The 13,739-nt window shown below is 39.0% G+C and overlaps 1 protein-coding gene across 5 annotated transcripts in view; it reads left to right on the top strand.

Moving 5' to 3' along the window:
* The window catches only part of Golgb1 (golgin B1), a 99,897-nt gene that overhangs the window by 59,691 nt on the left and 26,467 nt on the right, over window positions 1-13,739 (top strand). For all 5 annotated transcript variants that reach the window (XM_033768145.1, XM_010630000.3, XM_010629999.3 and 2 more), the window contains 2 exons: window positions 1,400-6,594; window positions 9,337-11,242. In XM_033768145.1, coding sequence (XP_033624036.1) covers window positions 1,400-6,594; window positions 9,337-11,242 — 7,101 coding nt within the window. The remainder of the gene's footprint in view (window positions 1-1,399; window positions 6,595-9,336; window positions 11,243-13,739) is intronic.

The following is a 13,739-nucleotide window of genomic DNA, read 5'->3' as shown; positions in this document are numbered from 1 at the left end:
CCTTGTGCTGTGGTGACTCAGGGCAGGACCCACGGTCCTGATAATGTCCCTTTCCCTACTCACTACACTGTAGAAATTTTGTTTACTTGTTGTTTTTTGAGACAGAGTCTTGCTAGGTAGTCGAGGTTGGCCTTGAACTCACCATGTATTCCAGTCTGGCCTCAAATTCACAACAAAACTCCTGCCTCAGCCTCCTGAGTGCTGACGTTACAGGCATATGCCACTAAGCCCAGCTTTAGAAATTTGAATATGGTCCCTAGAAATTTGAATGTGGTATAGGTAAAGAGAAAAGAATTTTAAATGATTAAAATAGTGTTAGGAAAAATGAAGAGATAACTTCTCTTAATGAATAATTCTAAAACAGTCAACATTTTTCTTAGTGGCTGAGAATGCTACCAAGATGACAGCTAAGATTGTTTAGATACTTTACTATCTTCCAGCCTCTGCTAGTGAATGGTATCGCTAAGATGCGAATCCAGTCACTTGGCCTGCAGAGTGTGTACTTGTGGTACTGCATTACTTGACAGAATCATATTTATTGTATTTGTTGTTATTGTTTGTTTTTTCCATCAAGCTGGAATTTTTTTTCTGAGGACCAAAATGAGGTTATTGATAGAGCTGGAGATTTTTTGTGTACCCTGTCTCCAAGCCAGTCTAATAAAATGCTAATTAATTTATAATATGATTAACTGATTTTATTTCCCAAGAAAACAATTCTAGAGGTAATTTATATGAATTGAGCAGCCTAACAACAATAGTCTCTGTAATAATTTGGTTAATATTTTGCCAGACAATTCCATGATTTCATGACCAAGCACCAGCAGAATTCCTCTTTATTTGATCCTGGCAGTTTATCTGAATCTGCTTGAGAATCATCTCCTTGTCTGTTAGGGGCTCTTTTACCTAAATTTGCAACTTTCTTACTTTGGTGAATACTTTAGGAAAATATGGGACAAAATGAAGATGTCATTAATTTTCTGCTTTTTTTTTTTTCTTATTTTTGAGTAGTTCTTAGGAGAAACAATTAGGGATTTAATCTAAAGAAAAAAGTTGACCACATAAAGAATAATTCCAAGATTCCTTAGGTCTTGACCTCAGCATGGATTTGAAAGCATTCTCCTAGGGGCTTAATTTGGGACTTACAAACTGATTTTTTTGGAGGGGGGTACCAGGGGTCAAACTCAGGACATTGCACTTGTGAGGCAGGTGGCGGCACTACTATACAAACTGCTTTTTAAAAGACTTAGCAGTTTCATAGTGCAAAGGAGGATTAGACCTAAAAAAGTCAGGTTTTCAAAAATATGCAACATAAGATACCAATTTTAATATCAGTTAAGCTTTCTTAAAATTATAAAATGTTTAATGCTTTTTTCTTTTCTTAATTTTTTTTTTTTAATAGGTTGGTGTACTTGATACTATGATGTTTAACAAGAGCAGCTCCTCTATTGAGGAAAGTGAACAAGATGTCCCAGAGAATACATTTTCTCAGAAACATAAAGAATTATCCATTTTATTGGTAGAAATGAAAGAAGCTCAAGAGGAAATTGCTTTTCTTAAATCACAGCTCCAGGGCAAGAGGGCTGAGGGGAATCATGAGGTCCTTGATCAGAAAGAAATGAAACAGGCAGAGAATGAGAGAACACTACCAGTTAGTATGCAAGTATTGCATCAAGATGCAGCACAAGATTTTCCCTTAATGCTGACTCAAGACAGCGATGTTCCGTTGGTTGAAAAAGAGGAGCAGGAGAGCGCTAAACATCCAAATAGGTCATCTGAGAAAATAGCCTTAAATGGTGCTGGAATGGAATCAAAATCAACAGAGCAGGATGATGTGGATAAATCCTCTTCTGCTGTACCAGATGTTAGTCAGAGTCCCCAGGATGAGTTAGAAAGGCTAAAAGGTCAAATGTTAGAGCTTGAGATAAGCTTTCATGAAGCAGAAGAAATCTATGAGAAAAATTTATATGAGAAAGCTCAGGAAGTTAGCAACCTAGCCCAGCTGATTGAGGAGTATAAGAAGAATGCTGAAGATGCCAGGAGTGCATTCACTGCTTTGTCTGAAGAAAGAGACCGGCTTCTTTCTCAAGTGAAAGAACTCAACACCTTGACAGAACTCAGGGCTCAGGTAAAACAACTGGAAACCACCCTTGCTGAGACGGAAAGCCAAAGAAGACTGGACTATGAAAGCCACACGACTCAGCAGAACCTGCTCACTGAACAGATCCATAGCCTTGGTATAGAAGCCAAATCTAAAGATGTAAAAATTGAAGCTCTACAGAAAGAACTGGATGATGAGCAGCTTCAGTTTTCGGAGCAGAGTGCCCTGATAAAAAGCCTGCAAGGCCAGCTGCAAAAGAAGGAGAGTGAAGTGCTCGAGTGGGCAGAATGTGCGAGGAGCACCTCAGAGAAGATGGAGGAACTGTCACAAACTCTTTCACAGAAGGAACTTGAAATCGCCAAAATGGATCAGCTCTTAGTAGAGAAAAAGAGAGACGTAGAAACCCTTCAACAAGCTATCAAGGAGAAGGACCAGCAGGTGACGGAAATCAGCTTCAGTATGACAGAGAAAGTGGTTCAGCTTAATGAAGAGAAGTTTTCACTTGGGGTTGAAATTAAGACTCTTAAAGAACAGCTGAATTTATTATCCAGGGCTGAAGAAGCAAAAAAAGAGCAAGTGGAAGATAATGAAGTTATTTCAGGACTTAAACATAATTATGACGAGCCGAGCCCAGTAGGGTTAATAAGTAAAGATGAGCTTCAGCATGAGTTAGATCATCTGAAGAAAGAAAGTGAGCAGAGAAAAAGAAAGCTCCAGGCAGCTCTTATTAACAGAAAGGAACTTCTACAAAGAGTCAGTACCTTAGAAGAGGAGTTAGCCAAAGTGAGAAATGACTGTAGGAAAGAGATCCCGCTTCATGAGAGTGAGAGGAGGGAAATGGAAGGTGATAAGGAGAACAAAGCAGATTCAGAAAAATGTTTGACTTCTAAGTGCCAAGAAATAGAAACTTCCTTGAAACAGACAATATCTGAAAAAGAAGTGGAACTAGAGAAGGTAAGGAAGGATTTGAAAGAAAAGATGGTAGCAGAAGAACAGTTACAGGCAGTGATCCAACAGATGAATCAGAACTTGCAAGATAAGACAGACCAGATAGACTTGCTGCAAGCAGAAATCATCGAAAGCAAAGCAGTTATCCAGAGGTTAACTGCAAGTACCAAGGACGCAGGTGATGGCGACTCAGCAGCATCAGTTACAGACACACCAGTGAGCAGTCCACCTGGGACAGGTAGTGGTGAACACTGGAAACCAGAACTGGAGCAAAAGATACTAGACCTTGAAAAAGAAAGGGAACAACTTCAAAAGAAGCTTCAAGAAGCTCTCAGTTCCCGTAAGGCGATTCTAAAAAAGGCTCAGGAGAAAGAAAGACATCTTAGGGGAGAGCTAAAACAACAGAAAGACAACTGTAATTGCTTGCGAGAACAGTTTGATGAGCAATGCAAAGCAAATGAGAACATTGAAGACCAGCTAAGACAACTGCAGATTCAAGTAAAAGAGACTGTAGACAGAAAACTCCTGTGCCCTGACCACGTGGGACCTGCCTCTCCCACTCAAGGAGTGGGAGAAGCTTTACTCAGAGCCGCAGAACAGTGTCCCACTCGCTCTGTTTTAAAGTCTGACTTGTCCTCAGGCTGGCCTTCTCAACCCGGAGATGAAAATGCCCCACAAAGCACTCTTTCTATTATTGCTGAGATTAAGGCCCAGCTCAAAGAAATAGAGGCTGTAAAAGAGGAGTTGGAATTGAAAGTTAGCTCAACAGCAAGTGAGCTTATTAAAAAATCAGAAGAGATATTTCAGTTACAAGAGCAGATAAATGAACAGGGTTTAGAAATCCAAAGTCTCAAGGCAGCATCCCAGGAAGCTGAAGCCCATGCAGAAAGCCTGAAGCAGAAACTGGAAAGCAGTCAACTAGAAGTTGTTGGCCTAGAACAGCTCAGAGCATTACAGCCTGAATTAGATGAACTGCAAAAATTCGTGAGCCAAAGGGAAGCAGAAGTGACCCACCTTTCTGGACAACTTAGTGAGAAAGAAGAAACCCTGACTAAAGTACGGACAGAGATAATAGAACAAGAGGGTTTAATTAAGGCTCTGCACACCCAGCTGGAAATGCAAGCCAAAGAGCATGACGAGAGGATAAAGCAGTTACGGGTAGAACTGTGTGAAATGAAGCAGAAACCAGAAGAAATTGAAGAAGAAAGCAAAGTGAAGCAACAGATACAGAGGAAACTGCAAGCTGCTCTGATTTCTCGTAAAGAAGCACTCAGAGAAAACAAAAGTCTCCAAGAGGAACTGTCTTCGGCCAGAGACTCCATCGAACACCTAACCAAGTCTCTGGCAGATGTGGAGAACCAGGTTTCTGTTCAAAATAAAGAAAAAGATACCCTCGTAGGGAGACTAGCGCTTCTTCAAGAAGAAAGAGACAAACTCATTGCAGAAATGGACAGGTCTTTACTGGAAAATCAAAGTCTCACTGGCTCTTGTGAAAGTCTGAAACTAGCTCTAGAGAGTCTTACTGAAGATAAGGAAAACTTAGTGAAGGAGATTGACTCTCTGAGATCTTCTAAGATTGCAGAAAGCACCCAGTGGCAAGATAAACACAAGGAATTGCAAAAAGAGTATGAGATTCTCCTGCAGTCCTACGAGAATGTGAGTAATGAAGCGGAGAGAATTCAGCATGTGGTGGAAACCGTGAGGCAAGAGAAGCAGGAACTGTATGGCAAGTTAAAAACTATGGAGGCGAACAAGAAAGAGGCAGAAAAGCAGTTGCAGGAAGCTGAACAGGAAATGGAAGAAATGAAAGAAAAGATGAGAAAGTTTGCTAAATCTAAACAACAGAAAATCCTAGAGCTGGAAGAAGAGAATGACCGGCTTAGAGCAGAGGCACATTCTGAGGGAGGGACAGCCAAAGAATGCATGGAAGAACTTCTTTTTTCCAATTCCAACATGAAGGAGGAACTAGAAAGGGTCAGGACAGAGTACCAAAACCTTTCTAAGGAGTTTGAGGCTTTAAAGGCTGAGAAAGTCACTCTGAATGAAGAAGTTCGAGACTTGAAGCATCAGGTAGATAATGTCTCTAAACTGGCCAGCATAGAGGCCCCAGAGAGACCTGATAACCAGAGGGATGTCGGTGAAAGGGCAACACAGTCTGTGCCAGGTGAGGCCCAAGAACGAGACTCTCTGGGTGTGAGCACAAAGCCTGAAGATGCAGAAGCTGTCATGTCAGAGAACAGGGCTAAGCCTGGTGTGAATGAGAATTTCAGCTCACACAATGACATCAGTGACTACCTGCAGGAGCTCAATCAGCTTAAAGAAAGGGTTGCTGAATTAGAAGAAGAAAAACAGAAAGACAAAGAATTAAGCCAGACTTTGGAAAATGAGAAAAATGCCTTACTGAGTCAAATATCAACAAAGGATAGTGAACTAAAAGTGCTTCAGGAAGAAGTAAGCAAAGTAAACCTGTTAAATCAGCAAATCCAAGAAGAACTCTCCAGAGTTACCAAACTAAAGGAAACAGCAGAAGAGGAGAAAGATGATTTAGAAGAAAGGCTTATGAATCAATTAGCAGAACTTAATGGAAGCATTGGGAATTATTATCAGGATGTTACAGATGCCCAAATAAAAAACGAGCTACTGGAATCTGAAATGCAGAATCTTAAAAAGTGTGTGAGTGAACTGGAAGAGGAAAAGCAGCAGTTAGTCAAGGAAAAAACTAAGGTGGAATCAGAAATACGCAAGGAATATCTGGAGAAAATACAAGGTGCACAGAAAGAACCTGGAAATAAGAGCCATGCAAAGGAACTTCAGGAGCTTTTGAAAGAAAAACAACAAGAGATAAAACAGCTACGGAAGGACTGCATCAAGTATCAGGAAAAGATTAGTGCTTTAGAAAAAACCGTTAAGGCTCTAGAATTTGTTCAGACTGAATCCCAAAAGGATTTGGAAATAAGCAGAGAAAATCTGGCTCAAGCAATTGAACACCGCAAAAAAGCACAAGCGGAATTGGCTAGCTTCAGAGTCCTGCTGGATGACACTCAAAGTGAGGCAGCGAGAGTGCTGGCCGATAACCTCAAGCTGAAAAAGGAACTTCAGTCAAATAAAGAATCTGTTAAAAGCCAAATGAAACAAAAGGATGAAGATCTTGAGCGAAGACTGGAGCAAGCAGAAGAGAAACACCTGAAAGAGAAGAAGAACATGCAAGAGAAACTGGATGCTTTGTATGGAGACAAAGTCCATTTAGAAGAGATGATTGAAGAGATTCAGGTCACCCTGATCAAGAAAGACAGTGAAGTGAAGCGGCTTCAGGAGAACTTAGACAGCACTGTGGCTCAGCTTGCAGCCTTCATGAAGAGCATGTCTTCCCTGCAGGATGATCGGGACAGGGTAATAGATGATGCCAAGAAGTGGGAGAGGAAGTTCGGCGACGCCATTCAGACCAAAGAAGAAGAGATCAGACTCAAAGAGGAGAATTGTAGTGTTCTAAAGGATCAGCTTAGACAGACATCCATCCATATGGAGGAACTGAAGATCAGCATTTCCAGGTAAATCGAAAACTTTAATTTTGTCCTCCAAAGATAACCCAAGACAAAGAATGTTCCTAAACTGTTTCTGTTCTTATGGGACTAATTTGGATTTAAATTCCCTTAGAAGATATGTGCTGTCATACTTTAGACATTTTTGTCATCTTCCTTTTCTTCTTTTTTCTCCTCTTCTTCTTCCCCCTCTCACTCTATCTCTTGCAAGTACTACTACTTATAATAATATGTAAACATTCGCATCTTATCTCCCCATCTCTCTATTGAGAGATCTCTTAGGTTTCTCTTTCATTTCTGGAGTTCTTAACTACCAAACAGTTTTTGTCAGGACTTCACTACAGTTTACTCTCAAATGACTGCCTTAGTGTCCTAAATTATTTTCTTTTATCAAAACTTTATTCTTTTTATTCGTGCATATTGTCATATCTGTCAATCACACTCTTCGTAGGAAATGTGCACCTGTACATAACATATCTCAATTCTTTTTTTTCCCATTCCCCTCCCCACCCTTCAACCATTCTTTCCATCCCCATTTAACCTGCTTTGCTTCCATTTTCTTCCCTCGATTCTCTTTTTTTTTCTTTTCCCTTCCCCGTCTCCCTTGCTCCCCTTCCCATTTGAACATGTTCTTCCTACTTTCCAATATTTATCTTCCATTATGCTCCTCATGTACCCCTTGGGTTTCTGACACAAGATAGACAATGTGATATTTAAACTTGCATGTCCAGTTTATTTCACTTACGATTACGGCCTTGAAGTGCATCCATTTTCCTACAAAGGATTCACATCTATCCTTCCATCAGATTAGTACTGTGGTATATAAATATCACATCTTCTTTATCCATTCATGTTTAATGGGCATATGGGCTGTTTCCTAGATTTGACTATTATAAATTGTGCTGCTATAAACATGGATATGCATATATCACTGTGATATGATGCTTTTAACTTTTTCAAGAAAATAACCTAGAAGGGGAACAGCTGGGTCAAATGGAACCTATAGTTCTACTTTTTTGAAGAATCCCCATACTGACTTCCACAGTGGTTTTACTTGTTTACCTTCCCACCAGCAAAGGAGAAGGGTTCCTTTTTTCCCCACAGCCTTGCCAGCATTTGTTATTGGTTGATATCTTAATAATAGCCATTCTTTCTGAAGTGAGGTGGACTTTCAGTATTGTTTTAATTTGCATTTCTGGAATAACCTGTGATGTTGAACATTTTTTCATATATTTATTTGCTGTTTGTACTTCATCGAGAAATGTCTATTCATTTCAAATTCCCATTTTTTGACTGGGTCTTTGAATTTGGGGTATCTTGTTATTTTTAGTTCTTTATGTATTCTAGATGTTAGTCCTTTGTCTGAGGAATAACTGGTAAAATTTTTTCCCATTATGTGGGTTGTTCCTTTACTGTTTTGGTGCTTTCCTTTGCCGTGCAAAGGAATTAATTCAGTGTGATCCCAGTTGTTGATTATAATACTTCCCGTGCAATCAGGGTTTTATTCATAAAGTCTTTGCCCATGCCTATATCTTCTAGCATTTTGCCTATTCTAACTTCCAGTAGATTTAGTTTCTGTTTTAATATTTAGATCTTTGATCCATTTCCATTTTAGTCTCATGCATGGTAAGAGATAATGGGTCTAGGTTTAATCTTCAGCATGTGGAAACCCAGTTTTCCCAGCACCAGTTATTAAAGAGGATTTCTTCCAGCGAAGGTGTCTGGTCCCTTTGGCAAAGATAAGGTGGCTGAGTGTACTTGGAGTTGTTTCTGCATCTTCCATTCTGTTCCACTGATCATCAGGTCTGTTTTTTGTTTTTTGTTTTTTTGCCAGTTATCATGCTGTCTTGTCATGGTAGCTTTGTAGTATAATTTCAGATTGGGACTTGTGATGCCCTCTGCCTTGTTTCCCAGAAATGCTTTTGCTATTTTAAGTCTCTTCTGGTTCTGTATGAATTTTAGGATTGTTTTCTCTAGTTCTATTGATATTATGATTGGGATTGCATTAAATCTATGTAACATTTCACTATATTGGTTCTGCCTATTCAAGAACAAGGGATATCTTTTCATTTTCTGATATTCTCTTTGAACTTCTTCAGAGTACTGTAGTTTTCAAAGTGTAAATCTTTCACTTCCTTCGTTAGCTAAATGGTTTTATATTTTCTTCATAGTCCACATCAGTTTGTACTGCATATGCCTGTTAAAATCATTTTCCTTTAAAAAAAACATTTTCCATAAACTCTATAAAATCATTTTTCAAGTTTAAGAACTAGCAATGTCCCCCTACCTTTGGTACCCCTCCAGTTCTAATCTTTTTCCACTCTCTCTCATGCCTAGACATTTCATATTAAAGAAGCTAGACATGTGCTTGTCTTGAGCAAAAAAAGAGTAAAATGGGGGGAGGGATTCCATAGTGTCCCAAACAATGAGATTAAAAGAAGCATATTTTACTTCTATGACTCCTTGGGCATGATATATCTTTAAAATATTCTATAGATAAGTAAACAGAAAGAACTAATATCTCTGTATTAAAATGATTAACACTTTCAATTATGAACATAGATTCACTTGTAGATCTTTTGAGTACAGATGGTGGTATTTGTTTCTTAGACATAATGTAGTTTTTCCCAAAAATCTGTAGTTAATGATTCTCTCTCTCTCCCTCTCTCCCTCTCTCTCTTCCTCCCTCTCTCTCTCTTACTATCTCTCTTTCTCTCTCTCCCTCCCCTCTCTCCCCCTCCACCCCTCCAGACTTGAACATGACAAGCAGACTTGGGAGTCCAAGGCCCAGACAGAGATCCAGCATCAACAGAAAGTCTGTGATTCTCTACAGGGGAAAAACAAAGAACTTTTGTCTCAGCTAGAAGAAACTCGACACCTGTACCATAATTCTCAGAATGAATTAGCTAAATTGGAATCAGAGCTTAAGATTCTCAGAGACCAATTGTCTGATTTAAATGACTCTTTAGAAAAATGTAAGCAACACAGAGAAAAATTGGAAGGAATAATAAAGCAGCAGGAAGCTGATATCCAAAACTGTAAGTTTAGTTATGAACAACTAGAAACTGATCTTCAGGCCTCCAGAGAACTGACCAATAGGTTACATGAAGAAATAAATACGAAAGAGCAGAAGATTATAAGCCTGCTCTCTAGTAAGGAAGAGGCAATCCAAATAGCCATTGCTGAGCTGCATCAGGAACATGATAAAGAAATTAAAGAACTGGAAAATCTACTGTCCCAAGAGGAGACTAGTTTCTTAGAAAAAGAAAGTAAGAAAGCTGTTCACAAAATCAATCCGCTTATGGAAACACTGAAAACCATCAAAAAGGAAAATGTTCAGCAGAAGGCACAGTTGGATTCCTTTGTTAAATCCATGTCTTCTCTGCAAAATGACAGAGACCGCATAGTAAGTGACTATCAACAGCTAGAAGAGCGCCATCTCTCTATAATCTTGGAAAAAGACCAACTCATCCAAGATGCTGCTACTGAGAATAATAGGCTCAAAGAAGAAATCCGAGGCTTGAGAAGTCGTATGGATGATCTCAATTCTGAGAACGCCAAGCTGGACGCAGAACTGATCCAGTATAGGGAAGACCTGAACCAAGTGATATCAATAAAAGACTGTCAGCAAAAGCAACTCCTTGAAGCTCAATTGCAGCAAAATAAGGAGCTGAAAAATGAATGTGCTAAATTAGAAGAAAAACTGAAGGAGTCTGAGCAAGCAATGGAGGATCTACAGAGGTCCTGTGCTGCCCTCCAAGAAGAGAAACAAGGTTTATCTAAAGAGATCGAGAACTTGAAAGTGTCCATAACCCAACTAAAGGGACAAGTGACAGCCTTGCAAGAAGAAGGTACTTTAGGTATCTGTCATGCCCAGTTAAAAGTAAAAGAAGAAGAGGTTCAGGGGTTAAGTACAGCACTTTCTTCCTCTCAGAAGAGAATCACAGAACTGGAAAAGGAATTGGTTTGTATTCAAAAGGAAGCTACCAGGAAGGTAGGTGAAATTGAAGATAAACTGAAGAAGGAATTAAAGCATCTTCATCATGATGCAGGGATAATGCGAAATGAAACCGAAACAGCGGAAGAGAGGGTGGCAGAGCTAGCAAGAGATCTGGTGGAGATGGAACAGAAACTGCTCATGGTTACCAAAGAAAATAAAGATCTTACAGCACAAATTCAGTCTTTCGGAAGGTCTATGAGTTCCTTGCAAGATAGTAGGGATCATGCCAGTGAGGAACTTGATGAACTGAAAAGGAAATACAGTGCCAGTCTGAAGGAGTTGGCCCAGCTGAGAGAACAAAAAGGCTCATTAACCAGAGACAGCAGTGTTCTTGTGCAAGGCACCTTACCAGTGACCAGCTCTGAGGATCCCAACTTGTCTTACCTCGAGAAATTTAACCGGCAGCTCATATCCAAAGATGAGCAACTGCTTCACTTGTCCTCACAATTAGAAGATTCTTACAACCAAGTGCAGTCCTTGTCCAAGGCTGTGGCCAGTCTACAGACAGAGAGAGATCATCTGTGGAATGAGCTGGAAAAATTCCGGAAAACAGAGGAAGGAAAGCAGAGATCTGCAGCGCAGCCAGCCTCCAGCCCAGCTGAAATGCAGAGTTTGAAAAAGGCGATGTCTTCACTCCAGAATGACAGGGATCGACTAGTGAGTGTCTGGTTCTGTCCTTCAGATCTGTGTTTGAACACTGATTTTTCTTTCTTTTTGGGTGGGGGTACTGGGGATCGAACTCAGGATCTTGTGCTTATGAGGCAGGAGCAGAGGGCACCACTGAGCTAAATTCTGGCCTGATTGTTTTTTTCTATAGGAAAGGATAACATTATTAGACTTATTATCTGGACACTCAGAGCCAGAATGTTATGCATTCTACACATGGTCTTTGATCTTAGAGAAATGTGGAAATATTTTACCATTAGCATTTTTTCAAAAATGAAAATTTTCCTTTGCACGAAACTCTATTGGTTTTAGAGGGACTAAGAGATGGAGAGCTGTTTTATATACACATGAAAAAATATGTAGGTCATTCTAGAATTTATCATAATTTAATTGAAAGAAACTGTGGATCATTTAGTGCCTTCTCACAGCAATAGTTTGGCAATTGGGGTAGAAATTTGGGATACAAGGGCTCAGCTCATCTCAAAGATGTAACTCAACTGTAATTTGTCAAAAAATGTTTAAGTGTAAAAAGGGTTAATTAAAATAAGTTCAATGACTAATAAAGGATTATGAGTAAAACCATTCCTTTTTTAAGCAAAACCCATTCCTTTTTTTTTAGTACTGGGGATCCAACTCAGGACATTATCCTTGTGAGACAGGTGGTGGCACGACTGAGCTAAATCCCCAGCCCAAAACCCATTCCTTTTAATACTCAACTCTTTTCACTGTTAAAAAAAAACCAAGGAGGAGCCAGATGGGGTGGCACACACCTATAATCCCAGCACTCAGTAGGCTGAGGCAGGAGGATTGCTGTGAGTTTGAGGCCAGCCTGGGCTATGTAGTGAGTTCAGGGCCAGCCTGAAAAGCCAAAGAGTATCTCTAATACTGAAATTTTGCTTCTTTTTGTAGGATCCAAATGTTTAATCCAAGTTTTTATTCCCTGAATATTTCCAGGTCAAGATCCAGAGGAACTGTATGCGGCAAACCTGTCTTGAATTTCATGACAGTCTTGATTCTGTCAAGGTCACGTACTTCCTAGGAAAATAAGACAAACAGGAAATACATCAAGCTTAAGTCCATATTTTCCTTTAAAATGAGAGCAATGTCCAGAATGAAAATTCTAGTTAAGATTAGCCATAGTGAAAAGATCCTTTTCCCTAACTGTAGTCATGTGGTGATTTTTCCTTTCCTTGTTATTTTTCATTCCTATTACACTTTATATTTACAGATAATCTTTTCTTTTTCATAATCTGAGTAAAGACTTCTTTTTCAAGAAAGGCTTTGACATCAACACAATGTTTTGATTGTATTTTGAAAATTGAATTCAGTTAGCATTGTCCTATAAGTTTGCGCTTTTGTCAGGACTTCAGAATGCAGATGCAAAAGGTTCTCTTCACCAGGACAGCACAGACCTCAGAGCCGTAATGTATGCTATGATGTTACTGATTGTCTTCTAAGTCAGATTCTTTTTCCTGGAGTTATTAGGATAAATTCTAAATTAATGGACTATATTTTGTTCAATGAATTGCTTTGCTAGTTTTATCTGTGGTACAAACTGCGCACTAACCTATTTATCTCTGAACCCTCGTTCCATGTTTTGTCTGCTGGTTATTGATAAGCCAGTTTTTATAATAAATTATTTTCATGTTCCTATAACTTTTCTGTTCTCTAAGACTTCTAAATATTTATGATTTTATTTCATTTGACCATCAAGATCTGACATTTCTTTATTCAAGATGTGCTTCAAATATCTTTCGATCTTCACTATTGTAGGATAAGCTCTTACTACCTTACCCTTAAACTACTGAAATACTGTAATACTGTCTCTGGTTTGTCACTCTCAGTAGGTGATAAATGTCCTGCTGGATATACACAATTGCTAGATAAATCTTTCTAAAACTTGACTTTCTTAACATTGCCCTCCTCAAAGTCTTTAAAAGTTGTACTATTTCTAGAGTTAGACTTAGGATTTAAACCCCTTTGTCTTGCATTTAAGTCTTTACAATTTGTCCTCATTTTTTCGTTCCAGCCTTCCCTATTACTATTCATAACACTCATTCCAACCATACTGACCTCCTGTGCAGTGGTCTTATCTGGTACTGCCTGCTTACCCAGAATGTTCCCCTAATTGCTTTCCTTTTGGGGATGAATAATTTCCACTAATTAAAGTCATCCCAGAGCTCAAATTCTCTGGTTACATTTCCTGAGTGCTCAATTGTCTATTACCTTTGTACCTCCCTAATACATTTTTTTTCCTTTGTCCCATTTTGCTGTGTGTGTATATTGATTTTTAATTTCTATACTAGTTCCTCAATTAGGTTGCAGGCTCCTTGCAAGTGTAATGTCTTCCTCTCATTTGTATATCTCACAGTATTTAGCATAAGAGTAAGCAGATAGAGGATAATCAATGCTTGATAGTCATTTTCTTTTTTGTTTCTTTTTTTTTTTTTTTTTTTTTTTTTTTTTTTTTTTTTTTTTTTTGGACGGG

This window comes from Fukomys damarensis, unplaced genomic scaffold (genome assembly GCF_012274545.1).
Source record: "Fukomys damarensis isolate Sample0158 unplaced genomic scaffold, DMR_v1.0_HiC HiC_scaffold_24, whole genome shotgun sequence".
NCBI lineage: Eukaryota > Metazoa > Chordata > Mammalia > Rodentia > Bathyergidae > Fukomys > Fukomys damarensis.
Note: the sequence above shows the minus strand (reverse complement) of the source record. Positions and strands in the feature narration are given on the sequence as shown.